The sequence below is a fragment of the Myxocyprinus asiaticus genome, chromosome 41 (assembly GCF_019703515.2).
Source record: "Myxocyprinus asiaticus isolate MX2 ecotype Aquarium Trade chromosome 41, UBuf_Myxa_2, whole genome shotgun sequence".
NCBI classification, from domain to species: Eukaryota; Metazoa; Chordata; class Actinopteri; order Cypriniformes; family Catostomidae; genus Myxocyprinus; species Myxocyprinus asiaticus.
In genome coordinates this window covers 4,717,538-4,734,297 of record NC_059384.1, presented here as the reverse complement: position 1 = coordinate 4,734,297, position 16,760 = coordinate 4,717,538, and the positions used below count along the sequence as shown (strand labels likewise).

The following is a 16,760-nucleotide window of genomic DNA, read 5'->3' as shown; positions in this document are numbered from 1 at the left end:
CCCCGGAAATGGAACACATCCATTATTTGTTTACTGTCATCGCCGCATTTCGAAAATGTTTTCATGTTATATGAATATTACGGCTTTGTGTAATTAAATTATGCAGTGAACATGAACAATTTATGTCGAATTAATGTAACTAACAGTACATATTTCTAAAATATTAGATTTTTTGCTCTTTTTGTTTTGTTAATCGTTACATTTCACAAAACAAAAAATCGCCATCAACTGAGAGCTTCCTGTCATATTTGTGTGTCCTGTTTTGTCGCATGAACAGATGGAGAGATAAAGAGAAATGTAGTTTTTAGTTTTAGAAAATCCTCTATATGAAGAGTTATGAAGTGTGAATATTTGAAATGGTGCCTGTTATGTCTGACCGCATTGGGTAAGTGCAACAGATTTGAGGTATACCAATATATCAGGTTTACTGATTAATCGGTGCCGATAGATGCTTTTTGCAACTATTGTTATTGGCAAAAAGCTATGGCGATAGTTGCCGATAGTTTTTTTCATAATTTCGTCATTTCAAAATAAGAGTCCTCATTGTTTTTCAGGCTTGTTTATACTTAAAGTCCCATGTTATGCACCAAACTTTCTGGTTATGTTTGGGATTTTGGTTGAACAATAAATTGCATCTGGGATATTATTCATTTAAGACTCTTTGTCTGTGCCTGTCATAGTAAGGAAAGAACAAGACTTTTTGTATTTATTTATTATATTTTTTTTGACAATTCAAATCAGTTTTAAAAACTATCGGCCGAATAATCGGTTATTGGCCTTTCCCACCATCTTAGTTATCGGTATCGGCAAAATCCACTGTTGCATCTGGGATATTATTAATTTAAGACTTTTTGTCTGTGCCTGTCATAGTAAGGAAATAACAAGAATTGTTTTTTTATTTTTTGACAATTCAAATCAATTTAAAAAACTATCGGCCGAATAATCGGTTATCGGCCTTTCTCACCGTCTTAGTTATCGGCATCAACAAAATCCACTGTCGGTTGACCTCTACAACAGATTGAGTCTTGTGTTATTAAATGAAAAGATAATTTGTGTCGTACAGTGTGTAGTGCAGTTTTGTATGTCGAACTTAGTGATTTATTTGTTCTTGCACAATAAAAAGCTCTTTCAGGCTTTACATTTAGATTTTGTGCTGTCTTTAGGATATTTAGTTAATATGAAAGCAGTAATGTAAATATCTTCTTGAAATGTTTCAGTTGTGGTCTCATCAGGAAGGAAGATGAAGATTGTGGAGGAACCAAATACATTTGGGTGAGACCTCCAGCAAACCCTCTGAAGTTTCAAAGATTATATGTATGCACAGCAAATACTAAATGGTCCTCTTTCTACTCCTCTCTTATTGTTATAAGGTTGAATAATCAGTTTGCTGCTCAAAGTGATCGACTGCAGGCAAAAATCAGCCCATCTCCAGTGTCTGGACCGCCACATCTGCACAGACTGGCAGGGAAATGCTACAACTACATTGAGGCCACGTAAGTAACACATCTGTTCATCCTCAAAAACTGTTGAAAAGTAATAGCAAATGGGTTGTTTATAAGCTAAGAGTAAATCTGTATACACAAGAGTGTGTTTGCTTAAAGATGTCATGACATAAGGAATCAAAATGTCCTTAAAAATGTGGACATATAAGAGTTCACTACAAAAACATACTGTAAGTTTCAGAACTCAAAACTTCTCATTGCAAAAAATGCATTTGTTGAAACCAAGCTGCCAAAACGACTTGTTCTCTACTTCCACATTATGATGTCACACTTTGGTAGACATTTGCATCTGACCGTTTCCACAACAACGCATCAACGCCTTACCTTTAATCACTTCCGGAGCCCGCCCCCAGTGGTGAGCAGTGAGATGCCAAATAGAGAGCAGGTCATAACTGTGGGCGTTTACTGTCTTAAAGGAGAAGCGGCACCAGAAGAAGGTGTTTCTGACAGAGAGTCCGAAAATTATCATGTTTACAAATATACAACTGTTTTTTTGTTTTTGTTTTGTACAAAAAACTTTATTTATATATTAATATTCTAAGTGAACCGTAAGGAACATATTAAAATGAAAAAAGGCATGTCTTGACCCCTTTAACATTCTTTATCTGTAATACTATATACTGTTTGTGTGTGTCAATAAACCTTTTTCTGTGTCTGTTTTCAGATATAAATACGTGTTCTGTCCATTTCATAATGTGACCCAGCGTGAGCAGACTTTCAGATGGAATGCCTACAGTGGTATATTGGGGTAATTGTTTTTTATGCATTACTAAAAATATCAAAACCAATAATTTTTTTCCCTTATGTGTTTTATTTTTTCTTGATTAACCCTTTAATGCATACCTCGGGTCTTTAGTGAACCGGGACTTTATTCCACCCACTATACCTATTTTTTTACGTTTTGTCCACACCGCTTTACTATTTCTCAACATTTCTCTTTTGAATAGTGTAACAAAAAATAAAGGCAAAATTGTGAAAAATATATATATATATTTTTATAACTGCTTTATTACCTAAGGTGTATAGGGTAATTAACCCTATAACGCTGTGTGTATCTAATATGATACACAACGTTTGATGCCTCCTGTTTCACTCTCTTTTCAAGCCGATGAGTCAAACAGACGTTAAAAAATGGCAGCGGACTTGCGCAATGTTGGAATAATTGACAGCTTATTTTAAAAGTTCAAGGTAACATTATAATTAAAGTTATTGACAGTTTTTTGACAATAAATGTTTGCTTTATAAAACTAGCCTATTGTTTTTTCAAAGCACCAAGTTTAAGTTAATAAATTACTATATTGAAATTATATGGGCCATTAGCACTCTGTTATGTATCTGACAGAAACTTCACAAAGTGTTATATTTATAATATTGTTGTTGTTTCCTCTCGAAAGACTAAATAGTAAACTTTGTTATAATTTTAAAATCTATAAGAAAATTATTATATTTGCTTTTAGAGGGCAAAAAGGTATCTCAGATTTCAAATATGACAAATTTGAAATATGACATGCTGTAATAGACAAATAAATTATATAAATAATAGATATGAAATAAAATATGAATGTATATGACAAGCATGCCTCTACATCCTTTAATCTATGTAGAAAAAGAATCGGGACAGTCAAAATATTATAAGGAAGATTACTGAAATAAAACGTGGTGCCGTGATTTCAATATATATATAAAGGTGCATCTCAATAAATTAGAATGTCGTGGAAAAGTTCATTTATTTCAGTAATTCAACTCAAATTGTGAAACTCGTGTATTAAATAAATTCAATGCACACAGACTGAAGTAGTTTAAGTCTTTGGTTCTTTTAATTGTGATGATTTTGACTCACATTTAACAAAAACCCACCAATTCACTATCTCAAAAAATTAGAATACATCATAAGACCAATAAAAAAAACATTTTTAGTGAATTGTTGGCCTTCTGGAAAGTATGTTCATTTACTGTATATGTACTCAATACTTGGTAGGGGCTCCTTTTGCTTTAATTACTGCCTCAATTCGGCGTGGCATGGAGGTGATCAGTTTGTGGCACTGCTGAGGTGGTATGGAAGCCCAGGTTTCTTTGACAGTGGCCTTCAGCTCATCTGCATTTTTTGGTCTCTTGTTTCTCATTTTCCTCTTGACAATACCCCATAGATTCTCTATGGGGTTCAGGTCTGGTGAGTTTGCTGGCCAGTCAAGCACACCAACACCATGGTCATTTAACCAACTTTTGGTGCTTTTGGCAGTGTGGGCAGGTGCCAAATCCTGCTGGAAAATGAAATCAGCATCTTTAAAAAGCTGGTCAGCAGAAGGAAGCATGAAGTGCTTCAAAATTTCTTGGTAAACGGGTGCAGTGACTTTGGTTTTCAAAAAACACAATGGACCAACACCAGCAGATGACATTGCACCCCAAATCATCACAGACTGTGGAAACTTAACACTGTACTTCAAGCAACTTGGGCTATGAGCTTCTCCACCCTTCCTCCAGACTCTAGGACCTTGGTTTCCAAATGAAATACAAAACTTGCTCTCATCTGAAAAGAGGACTTTGGACCACTGAGCAACAGTCCAGTTCTTCTCCTTAGCCCAAGTAAGACGCCTCTGACGTTGTCTGTGGTTCAGGAGTGGCTTAACAAGAGGAATACGACAACTGTAGCCAAATTCCTTGACACGTCTGTGTGTGGTGGCTCTTGATGCCTTGACCCCAGCCTCAGTCCATTCCTTGTGAAGTTCACCCAAATTCTTGAATCAATTTTGCTTGACAATCCTCATAAGGCTGCGGTTCTCTCGGTTGGTTTTGCATCTTTTTCTTCCACACTTTTTCCTTCCACTCAACTCTCTGTTAACATGCTTGGATACAGCACTCTGTGAACAGCCAGCTTCTTTGGCAATGAATGTTTGTGGCTTACCCTCCTTGTGAAGGGTGTCAATGATTGTCTTCTGGACAACTGTCAGATCAGCAGTCTTCCCCATGATTGTGTAGCCTAGTGAACCAAACTGAGAGACCATTTTGAAGGCTCAGGAAACCTTTGCAGGTGTTTTGAGTTGATTAGCAGATTGGCATGTCAAAATATTCTAATTTTTTGAGATAGTGAATTGGTGGGTTTTTGTTAAATGTGAGCCAAAATCATCACAATTAAAAGAACCAAAGACTTAAACTACTTCAGTCTGTGTGCATTGAATTTATTTAATACACGAGTTTCACAATTTGAGTTGAATTACTGAAATAAATGAACTTTTCCACGACATTCTAATTTATTGAGATGCACCTGTATATATATATATATATATATATATATATATAAATTTAGTCAAAAGGACAGGAAAAAGAGATTTGATTAACTAATGTGGCAGAAAATAAACATTTAAATGTTTTTGTTTTTTTTTGGATTTCTTTTTATATTTTTTCAAATGGTACTAAAAACAGTTTATTGTCAAAAAAATTGAATTTTCTGACAATTCTTTCATATGTCAGGCTTTATAGGGTTAAAGACCCAAGATATGTAATAGTGTCACTATTTTTTGCACTTCCGTAGAAAACATTCCCTATCTTAGGTCAGTTAGGATCACTATTTTAAGAATGTGAAATGTCAGAATAATAGTAGAGAGAATGATTTATTTCAGCTTTTATTTCTTTCATCACATTCCCAGTGGGTCAGAAGTTTACATACACTTTGTTATTATTTGGTAGCATTGCCTTTAAATTGTTTAACTTAGGACAAATGTTTTGGGTAGCCTTCCACAAGTTTCTCACAATAAGTTGCTGGAATTTTGGCCCATTCCTCCAGACAGAACTGGTGTAGCTGAGACAGGTTTGTAGTCCTCCTTGCTCGCACATGCTTTTTCAGTTCTTCCCACAAATTTTCTATCAGATTGAGGTCAGGGCTTTGTGATGGCCACTCCAATACCTTGACTTTGTTGTCCTTAATCCATTTTGCCACAACTTTGGAGGTATGCTTGGGGTCATTGTCCATTTGGAAGACCCATTTGCGACCGAGCTTTAACTTCATGGCTGAAGTCTTGAGAAGTTGCTTCAATATATCCACATAATTATCCTTTCTCATGATGCCATCTATTTTGTGAAGTGCACCAGTCCCTCCTGCAGCAAAGCACCCCCACAACATGATGCTGCCACCCCCATGCTTCATGGTTGGGATGGTGTTCTTCGGCTTGCAAGCCTCACCCTTTTTCCTCCAAACATAACGGTGGTCATTATGGCCAAACAGTTCAGTTTTTGTTTCATTAGACCAGAGGACATTTCTCCAAAGAGTAAGATCTTTGTCCCCATGTGCACTTGCAAACTGTAGTCTGGCTTTTTTATGGAGGTTTTGGAGTAGTGGCTTCTTCCTTGCTGAGCAGCCTTTCAGGTTATGTCGATATAGGACTCGTTTTACTGTGGATATAGATACTTGTCTACCTGTTTCCTCCAGCATCTTCACACGGACCTTTGCTGCCGTTCTGGGATTGATTTGCACTTTTCGCACCAAAACTACGTTCATCTCTAGGAGACAGAATGTGTCTCTTTCCTGAACGGTATGGTGGCTGCGTGGTCCCATGGTTTTACTTGCGTTCTATTGTTTGTACAGATGAATGTGGTACATTCAGGGATTTGTAAATTGCTCCCAAGGATGAAGCAGACTTGTGGAGGTCCACCATTTGTTTTCTGAGGTCTTGGCTGATTTCTTTTGATTTTCCCATGATGTCAAGCAAAGAGGCACTGAGTTTGAAGGTAGGCCTTAAAATACATACACAGTTACACCTCCAATTCAGTACATCTCCTATCAGAAGCTAATTGTCTAAAGGCTTGACATAATTAATAACTGAAATTATGATATAGTCAATTAAAAGTGAAACAATCTGTCTGTAAACAGTTGTTGGAAAAATTACTTGTGTCATGCACAAAGTAGATGTCCTAAACGACTTGCCGGAACTATAGATTGCTAATATTAAATCCGTGGAGTGGTTAAAAAATGTGTTTTAATGACTTCAACCTAAGTGTATGTAAACATCTGACTTCAACTGGATGTTATGTGTAGCTCAGTGTGTGTTTGACAGCCAGTTGCATCTCATGAAATTTTTGTTCTATATTTGTTGCATCATCACTTTGATATATGAAAAACGAAACATCAAAGTATATCAGAATATATTTTCTTTTCTATTATTTTCTAATTGTCTTAATGTTTTTTAAAATTTGACACTATTTTGTAGATCCATTTGTGATAGATGTACATGCAGTAAACCCATGCATTTAAGAGGTAAATAGATCAAAAGACTGCATTAAAAAAACAAAACAAATGTGTTGTTTGATTGTGGTGTGATTGTGTAGTATTTGGCATGAATGGGAGATACAGAATAACACATTCACTGGCATGTGGATGAGAGAGGGAGATTCATGTGGAAACAAGAACAGACAGACCAAGGTACTGTTTAATTCATACATGTTTGTATTTATATTTTTGTTAGATTGTAACTCCAGTAATTGGGTTCATTTTCCATAACATGAGTATCTGGAATGTAACATCTGTTTGTATGTTTATGGTTGTAGAGTTTCCATTTTCCGGCAGTGGAATGATGACTTCTTCCTAGTCTGAAATGTGATGTAGGTGTTTAGATTTGATGTCTTGTTGTATTTGAGGTGCTCCTGGTCTGTGGGAGCAGCAGTAAACTATCGAGCGTTTCAGAACCACAGACGTGTGTTTACTCACTTACATTTGAGACTCCACTAGTTTGCCACTCGCACTCCCTCTTGGGTGAGTTACAAGACATAATAATAATAATAATAATGTTCATATAACACCTTTCCATAAACTGAAGATCACTTTACCATCTATAAAATCACATACATGTTCTATATTTTGGTGGCAATATGAGGACAGGCTCAGTAATAAGCCTTGGTGTATATGTGTGTTTGCAGTGTATCCAGTTTTGAGTGAAAAGTTGCAGAAGGAGTGGGATGAGATTGAGCAAGCTCGATATGAAGAGCTCATCACTGATCAGGTGACACACACAGATGCACCGAATCACAATCCCACTAATGCATCTAAACAAAAAATAATATGTGTTTGTGTGTGTTTAGGGTTATAATAAGCTGCTGAAGGAGCTGTTTGAAGAGGCTGGTCTCCTGAGAAGATCTCAACAGCAGAAATCAGAGCAGAGCACAACATCACTCACACATCACAGTCTGGATCAGTGTACACAGGTCTGATAAACACCTGCAAGACATGTGCACTGTAATCTGTGTGTGCTCGGCTTTAGCTCTTCATTAGATGTACTGTTTGCTTGTGTGTTTATTTGTACAGGACTTTGATAAGCAGAAAGCTGAGATCAAACGACTACGGTCAATCCTAACACAACATAACATCTCCTGTGACACCACAGCAGGTGAGACACACACATACATTCTCTTCCCCTCTCTATAACTCTTTTCTAGTGGCTGCGCATAAGAGCCAAAATAACCAAAACACTCTAGTAATCTTTTACTAAAAATGACCAAAACGGCAACTGCGAGTGGGGTGGCCCTGGCCACCCCCTAGCTCCTTCCCTGCTTATAGTCTGGATTAAGATGGTCCAAGCACAGACACTGTGCAAACAGCGCAAACAAACTCCATCCGTGTTCTGAGTTTGGTTTGCTATCGGTGCGCAATGCTTTTTTTCTTATAATATGCACTGAGAACACAAAGTGCTACGAAATCACTTTATTTTCACGTAATTCAAAACATTCTTGTAATAATGTGACACTGGGGCACATAATAGGATGTGGCATTTCACCACATTGTAAATGAGGAGCATGTTTAAAAAAGCAAAACAATGCAAGAAATACAAATGTCTTCAGTTTACCGTAAAGAAAGGCTTGAGTGTGTAATAGGATAAATGCTGTGTGAATGTAATGAAATAACGACAGAAATATTACTGTTGTACTACAATGAAATTAACATTAAATGATAATCATTCAATATTGCATTACAGTAATATAATATTACAGTTTGCTTTTGAAATTGACTTCCATGTATGATGCTTTACGTTAAATAATTTAGTATCATTTGTTGGTATATATTGTTGTTTATTCATCAGCTATGTATTGATATGTTGGTACATTTACCAATTTTAATATGATTAACACAAATGTATATTTATGATGAATATTATTCTTCCATGAACAGCATAAGCAGTGTTACATGTTCTAAGGTCTTGTTGAATGTGTGCTCCAGCCTGGCTGTACAATTATCCCTACATAATTTAGCTGTGAGAACAGCTGAAATTACTCAAAATATGAATAATAACATACTATTCTTCAAATCGGTCTGATATTTGCAGTCACATCTTATGGTGTGGAGGAAAACAATCCTATCACACTAAATGTATTTCTGCTGCAGATGAGGTCTGATTCCACATGCATCTTATATCTTGTCACTGAATAGCTTGTATTTTTCAAAAGAGTCTTCTTTTAGCCTTTATTTAAATAGCTGGGGACCAGATTTCAGTTGTACAACTTTTGCTTTTATTTAGAGTAAACACACACACACACAAACACAAACTTTCTTTAAAAAATAGCCTAATCTATGATGTTTCACATGATATTGAGTAAGTAACTACAGTAACCAGGATTTGTTTTCCCCCATGGTAATTCACACCCTATAGATAACTGGTATTTCCGACTGTATCTGTGTGTTAATGCAAGAATTTGGTTGTAATCATATTAAGGTTTCCAGTCTTAGCTGTCTGTGGGTTTAAAGGAATTCTTGAAACTTTAATTTGCATAGATTGGGCAATGTTTGAAATCACAGAAGATACTTTTTTATCGTTGCATTTTTGTAAATTAACATTTAGAATTGAATAATAATGTATTTAAAGCTTCGAGGTGCTTGAAAAAGATGATTAAGGTACCTTGAAAATGCTTGAAAAGTGCTTGAATTTCACTTTTAAAAAGCTGTATGAACCCTGAGAGAAATGTTTAATTTGACCATTTATATCTACAGTTTAATAATATGAAACATGACATACAGCTCTGAAAAAAATTAAAAGACCACTGCAAAATTATCAGTTTTATTCTATAAAGTACTGACAACATTTCTCCCAAATTCCAAAAAAATATTATCATTTAGAGCATTTATTTGCAGAAAATGACGACTGGTCAAAATAACAAAAAAGATGCAGTGTTTTCAGACCTCGAATAATGCAAAGAAAACAAGTTCATATTCATTTTTAAACAACACAATACTAATGTTTTAACTTAGGAAGAGTTCAGAAATCAATACTTGGTGGAATAACCGTAATTTTCAATCACATCTTTCATGCGTCTTGGCTTTGCTTGGTACATTGCTGTTGGGTGACTTTATGCCACTCCTGGTGCAAAAATTCAAGCAGCTCGACTTTGTTTGATGGCTTGTGGCCATCCATCTTCCTCTTGATCACATTCCAGAGGTTTTCAATGGGGTTCAGGTCTGGAGATTGGGCTGGCCATGACAGAGTCTTGATCCGGTGGTCCTCCATCTACACCTTGATTGACCTGGCTGTGTGGCATGGAGCATTGTCCTGCTGGGAAAACCATTCCTCAGAGTTGGGGAAAATTGTCAGGGCAGAAGGAAGCATGTTTTCTTCCAGGATAACCTTGTACGTGGCTTGATTCATGCATCTTTCACAAAGACAAATCTGCCCGATTCCAGCCTTGCTGAAGCACCCCCAGATCATCACCGACCCTCCAAATTTCATAGTGGGTGCAAGAATCTGTGGCTTGAAGGCCTCTCCAGGTCTCCGACTAACCATTAGATGACCAGGTGGAGGATCGGTGATGATCTGGGGGTGAGAATAATTTTTCTCTAGCCCTAAACACTTTCTCCCTCATTGCCGTACTGGGCGTCTATATTTTGTGACATCGCCCCTCCCCCGCTTTAATACGCACAACGAAAGGCCCAAAAATAATCTACGTACTGTAAGTACGGGAACGCAGACGCATCTTGCTACGCAAGCTCGATTTCACACGTTGTTGCGTTGTGAAATGTGTCAGAGCGCAATTCATAACCTTACGCAAGGACACGCTGTACTCTCAGCATTGCCTACAGGGCGCTACAGTGGATTTTCTTTTTTCAATCAACAACTGTCATGCGGCACAGCAATATGAGAAGAGTCTTGCCGAACAAGTTAGATTATACAATCATATTTTTCTGTTGTCTTTTTAGCAAATACAAAAGCGCACTCAACTGTCAGCATGTTGACTCCACCGCATCCGGTTTTGTGGGGCCTAAAAAACACTTTCGCCCCCTTGTGGTCCAAGGTTTTTAACCGCCAGAGCAACGTACTGTATGTACAACGGGACCATGCGTTGGCCATGTGTTGGTGAAGCACTCACGTCTGCATTTGCGTACTTGCTTGAAGCATGTTTGGGCCCTTAGTGGCTTAGCATACAACCATATTACTCTTACTGTTTCTTAATATATAGATACTGATGAAATAGTAGAGTAGTATGCTATTCCAAACAGGAAAGGGACACTGTCCATGCGCATCGCTCTCGTGTATTTGAGTGAGATACTGAAATCGGAGTGTATTAGAGAAAAAAGGTGATCTGAAATGGATATCTGACAGTTTTGTGATAAAAAAAAACACACCACATAATCCGTCAGATGAGAAAAATGATGAAGAAGCAGACAGCTTAGTCTGGACTAAGCCCTGAATATCCACTAACCATTGAAATGCCCCTGGTATCACCTAATGTTTTTACAAATTTGTGGCAGTAGGGGGCAGTCAGCGCTCCAGCTGTACTATATTAACTTGACAAAGCAAGCTAAAAACAGCGCTTATGATTAGACAAAATAGTTTTGGTCTTGTTGTTAATTGACATTATAACTGAAATATACCCACATAAATCAGAATAAAATCGTGTCAGAATCGAATCGAGAGCTTGTGAATCTTAATCAAATTAAAATGGGAAACCCGTTTTGATACCCTCCATACAGAAATCTGATATATGCCAATTATATGGAAAACAGATATATGAAATGTGTTCATACAGGGTTTTTACTTGTATCAGATTTCTGCCAGCTATATTATTATAATAAAACTTCAGTCTAGTAATAACAAGTTAACTCAAAAGTTTCTCCCTCTCTCAGACAGGACACAGGATCAGGGAAATCCAGATCCTTCACCCCTCCAAGAGCAGCACCTCCGGGGTGACACTGGCTTCATCGCTGATCTGAACTAAGATGCCCCGCAGAATTCCAGAAACCTTATTCCCAGGGATCACAATATGTGACAACATATACAACAGTCAAAACTATTCTGAACAATCATGAAAATAAATTACTGTGAAATAAGGCATTTAATAGTTTTTAAGCGGACTTGATTCAGTCTCAGTTGTATTGTGAAAAATAAAGGATTTATGGCATGACAGTTTGCTTGAAATGTTGTGTCATCGGTCTGTTCCTAAATGTAACAAAGTAAATGGCGTCTGTACAAGTAAACAAACAGTCTCAGGGATCAGTGCTATATTAACGTGCTTGTAAACACCTTGCTTGTACCCAATATGTTACATAACAACAATTATTCTCTCTGTCAAAGAGAATTTGTGGGTGATTCTCATGAAAATGTCCTGGTGCATTTTTACTCCAAAATTATAAGAAACAAACAAAAAAATTATATTTTGCATTAAAAAAATTAAGCCAAGTCAAGTCATTTTTATTTTTATAGCATTGCTCACAACACACATTGTTTCAAAGCAGCTTTACAGAAAATCATGCTTTAACAGAAAATTAAGCTATAATGTCTTTAAGTCATCATTGTGAGGTTTCAATAAGGCCTAGTTTTAGGGCCATTAAGATGTTTTACATTTTTGCAGTATTTTCATGATTGTTATGCACATTTTACCCTTCAATCCTAATCATCGCAATACCAAAATACACTATATGGCCAAAAGTTTGTGGACACCATATGTGCTTATGAACCTTCAATTTCAAAACCATAGGCATCAATTTCCCCCTTTGGTGCAATAACAACTTCCACTCTTCTGGGAAGGCTGCAGGGATTTGTTCCCATTCAGACACAAGTGCATCACTGAGGTCCGGCACTGATGTTGGGCGATGGGGCCTGTCTTTCAGTTGGCATTCCAATTCACCCCAAAGGTGTTCAGTGGGGTTCAGGTCTGGGATTTGTGCAGGCCAGTCAATTTCTTCCACATCAGACACAGTAAACCATTTCTTTATGGACTTTGCTTTGTGCACAGGGGCATTTTCATGCTGAAATAGAAAAGGGCTCTCCCCAAACTGTTGCCATAAAGTTGGAAGCACCCCATGATCATCACCGATCCTCCATCAAATTTCACAGTGGGTGCGACACTCTGTGGCATGAAGGCCTCTTCAGGTCTCCGTCTAACCATTACATGACCAGGTGGAGGATCGGTGATGATCTGGGGGTGCTTCAGCAAGGCAGCAATCGGGCAGAATCGTCTTTGTGAAGGACGCACGAATCAAGCCACGTACAAGGTTACCATGGAAGAAAACTTGCTTCCTTCTGCCCTGACAATGTTCCCCAACTCTGAGGATTGTTTTTTCCAGCAGGACAATGCTCCATGCCACACAGCCAGGTCAATCAAGGTGTGGATGGAGGACCACCGGATCAAGACCCTGTCATGACCAGCCCAATCTCCAGACCTGAACCCCATTGAAAACCTCTGGAATGTGATCAAGAGGAAGATGGATGGCCACAAGCCATCAAACAAAGTCGAGATGCTTGAATTTTTGCATCAGGAGTGGCATAAAGTCACTCAACAGCAATGTGAAAGACTGTTAGAGAGCATGCCAAGACACATGAAAGCTGTGATTAAAAATCAGCGTCATTCCACCAAATATTGATTTCTGAACTCTTCCTAAGTTAGAACAGTATTGTGTTATATTTTTTATTATTTTGACCAGTTGTCATTTTCTGCAAATAAATGCTCTAAATGACCAGATAAACTGATAATTTTGCAGTGGTCTCTTAATTTTTTTAAATTAGCTGTATTTATCGTCCAATATTAATTTCGCAGGATAACTTTTGGACTTAAATTTGCTGACGTGAGGTGTGACCTGTCAGAACCATTATTTAACATTATTTAAAGGTATATATATATATATATATATATATATATATATATATATATATATATATATATATATATATATATATATATATGTGTGTGTGTGTATGTGTGTGTGTGTGTATGTATGTAATCTACAGGCTAATATAAAACAAAATGATAAACAGCAGCATCATATAATCTAAATATGTTAATATTCATATATTTTATTTTGCAAAAAAAAAAAAAGAATTCTGCGAAAAATGCTACGTACGTTGAGGAATCGGTTTACTATTTTCTTGAACAGTCAGAACGAACCGATTCGCAAAATGAATCGAATGGTATGATCCAGAGAACCGATTTGAAATCATCTTTCTGAACCACTAGATGGCAGCATCCTAAACTTCATCATTCATTTCGAGTGCTCTCTGTCTGCTTTGTGTAAACAAATCAAGTATCTTGGCCATTAAAACATACCATAAAAACAACAAAATACCCTCCCAATACTCTCTCATTCCCCCCTTTTCAATCTTCCCCTTAACTAAAACTAGACAGCAGAACAAACAAGCCACATTCAGCACAGAAACATCCAGCAGAAATACTAGAGCAGATAGACGAGACCCTCAAGCAATTTGAAGCATTGAAGGGAGCAGTATTCACCTATGCTGTAAACAATAGGTAATAACTTGGGTTGTTCTGTCTGCCGAGATCCCAAACAGCTTGTTAGAAGCCACAACGAGCAGAGGAGAAGATCTTGAGGGAGATCACCGCTGAAAATGACCAGACTATGAGAAAGAAAATCCAATTACATAGAGACATGCATTGCCCACCTGAGAGCAAATGTATTTTTTTAGTTTTCTGAAAATATGAGTGGTTTTAGGTGTAGTGGGTTGTTGCCAGGGCATTGCTATGTGCTAAGGTGTACTAAGTGGTTCCTATGGCATTACTAGGTGGTTGCTTAATGGCCCAAGATCAAAAGCTCTTAAGAAGAGTCTATTGGAAGCCGACCTGCATGACAACTATTTTAAGTCCCACCTGATATGCAAAACTACACATGCTGTAGGGCGTTTGTGATCACTGGGAGAGAAAGAGTGGCCTTATTTCAAAACTCAAGGGAGTACTCCTGCCTCACAATGACGCACTAGAATCAGTCACACAGTGCAACCAGTTTGAGCTATTTATATCAGAGTCATATGCATCAGATCAACAGTCACTTAAGAATTGCAGATGACTCACATTTGACCTCCCTGGTTTACAAAAAATGTAAAAGGCTGTCATTATTTACTCACCCTCATGCCGTTCCAATCCCATATGCTGATATTCGCAGTTGTTTAGTACTGTGCAAAATGTTTAAATCAATTTCCCTGATTTGACTCAGAAAATGAGGTAAATGTCAGAAGATGACAAACGCTTGAAGAACACAGAAAGGTCAGTACTGTGTTTGTTAAGGACCTGGCAGCCATGACAGATGTATTTGGTGAACTTCAGGGCCTGTCACTCAAACCTCAGGTGGGTAATCAGGCTTTTCGTCTAATTAAATCTAAACAGCAAACATGACAGCGGCATTCACCATGAAATCTGAGAATCCGGTAATTATAACAAGATTAAAGTTCAAGGTTGTCTTATATTCATTTCAGAAAATCACTGATGGATCAAAAATACAACAAAGGTGTCGGTGTCATAATTGACAATTGCAATGTTTGGATTAGCATACCAACATCTTACTATCACTAGCCTAGCCCACTGAAAAAGCTGAAAAAAATGCAGGTTGTCCAATTTACTAAATCATATTATTTGTGATCTACACATCAAAATTGTGTTTCTCTTATAAACTTGTTTTCTTTGCTTTTGATTAATGTAATTCCCTAAATTGTGCACTATACTAGATTACATTATGTAGGGTGAATGTGAACCAATCAAGTACAAGGGCAAGGAGATTTGAGCAGAGGATGTTGCTTTACTCAAATAGCAAAAACTACGTAGCATTTAGCAAGTTAATCTATGCTATTGCTAACTAGTAGTTAGCGTACTAGCATAACTAACAAAAATCAGCCATTTGAAACAGAAATATTATGGAAAAAATTGTTAGGGACACATATAAAATCACTTTGAGGCTACTTAATTGGGTCTTGTAAAAACAAATTTATTCCACTGAGTTGAAATTATGTGAAAAAGACAAAGAATTCTGACAAAGAATTAATGAGATATCCCAAGAGGGAAAAATATGTTGATGTACCTTAATTGATTCATGTAGAACAGATGTACTTGATTAAATCATGTAAATTCAAGGCATTTTTTTTCAGTGTAAATTGCACACAGTATGTATTGTCACAGAATTTTATTTTTAATACGATTAATACAACTATTATTGTACAGTACATTATTTCTCACTTTGTTATGTCATGTTGTAATCAATCAGTGAATGAATTACTATTATTGTGCAGTAATTGTGTCATACTGATCAGATATTTGCAGCAAGTTTTGCCGACAGAGGGTGTTACCGGAGCAAAAATACGCTGACCTGAATAAAGTGAGGAGACAGCAAGTTAAACTAGGACAAAATGTGTGCAAGTAAGATCAGAGAAAACATGAAAAGAAAGGGGAGACAGAGGTGTAATAGAAAGGATAAATGAGATTATTTTTTAATGAGAGCAGCAAAAGAATAGTATTCAAGTGCTTTTTTTGTCTGGCTATTTATTAAAAAATACACCAAAAAATGCAATTCACACAAAACAATAACTTGAATACACAACTGTGATTAACTTGTCAATTTCCAAAGTCATTTTGATATTTTCTCTGGGGCTTAAAGGAATATTCCGGTTTCAATACAACTTAAGCTCAACCAACAGCATTTGTGGCATAATGTTTATTTCCACAAAACATACTTTCGCCTCGTCCGTACTTTTCTTTAAAAAAAGCAAAAATGGAGGTTACAGTGAGGCACTCACAATGGAAGTGAATGGGGCCAATTTTTTTGGAGGGTTTAAAGGCAGAAATATACATCTTATAATTTTATAAAAGCACTTACATTCATTATTCTGTAAAAACTCATGTATTATTTGAGCTGTAAAGTTTAAATCCTCATTTTTACAGTCGTTTTACGGTTTGTTGGCATTACATCGTCATGAGAACGAAGTTGTAAAATTGGATATAACTTTACACAGAAAAGGTTAGTAAGCAATTTTATCACACTAAAATCATGTTAACATGCATATTGTTTTC

At 36.8% G+C, this 16,760-nt stretch overlaps 1 protein-coding gene across 1 annotated transcript; it reads left to right on the top strand.

Annotated features, from left to right (window-relative positions):
* Positions 1-41: 41 nt before the first annotated feature.
* LOC127431582 (N-acetylglucosamine-1-phosphotransferase subunit gamma-like) lies at positions 42-12,151 on the top strand. Its single transcript, XM_051682056.1, has 10 exons — positions 42-385; positions 1,218-1,272; positions 1,371-1,493; positions 2,167-2,250; positions 6,822-6,915; positions 7,131-7,245; positions 7,410-7,492; positions 7,572-7,694; positions 7,795-7,876; positions 11,599-12,151. Exons 1-10 carry the CDS (start codon positions 337-339, stop codon positions 11,688-11,690), a joined length of 900 nt encoding a protein of 299 aa, XP_051538016.1. The 5' UTR covers positions 42-336; the 3' UTR covers positions 11,691-12,151.
* The last annotated feature ends 4,609 nt before the right edge of the window (positions 12,152-16,760 follow it).

Excerpts from the sequence above, each read along its gene's own strand:
- LOC127431582 (XM_051682056.1), top strand. The coding sequence starts at position 337 with ATGAAGTGTGAATATTTGAAATGGTGCCTGTTATGTCTGACCGCATTG. Across the intron at positions 7,246-7,409 it reads CCACTCGCACTCCCTCTTGG|TGTATCCAGTTTTGAGTGAA; the intron begins GTGAGTTACAAG and ends GTGTGTTTGCAG. Across the intron at positions 7,493-7,571 it reads AAGAGCTCATCACTGATCAG|GGTTATAATAAGCTGCTGAA; the intron begins GTGACACACACA and ends GTGTGTGTTTAG.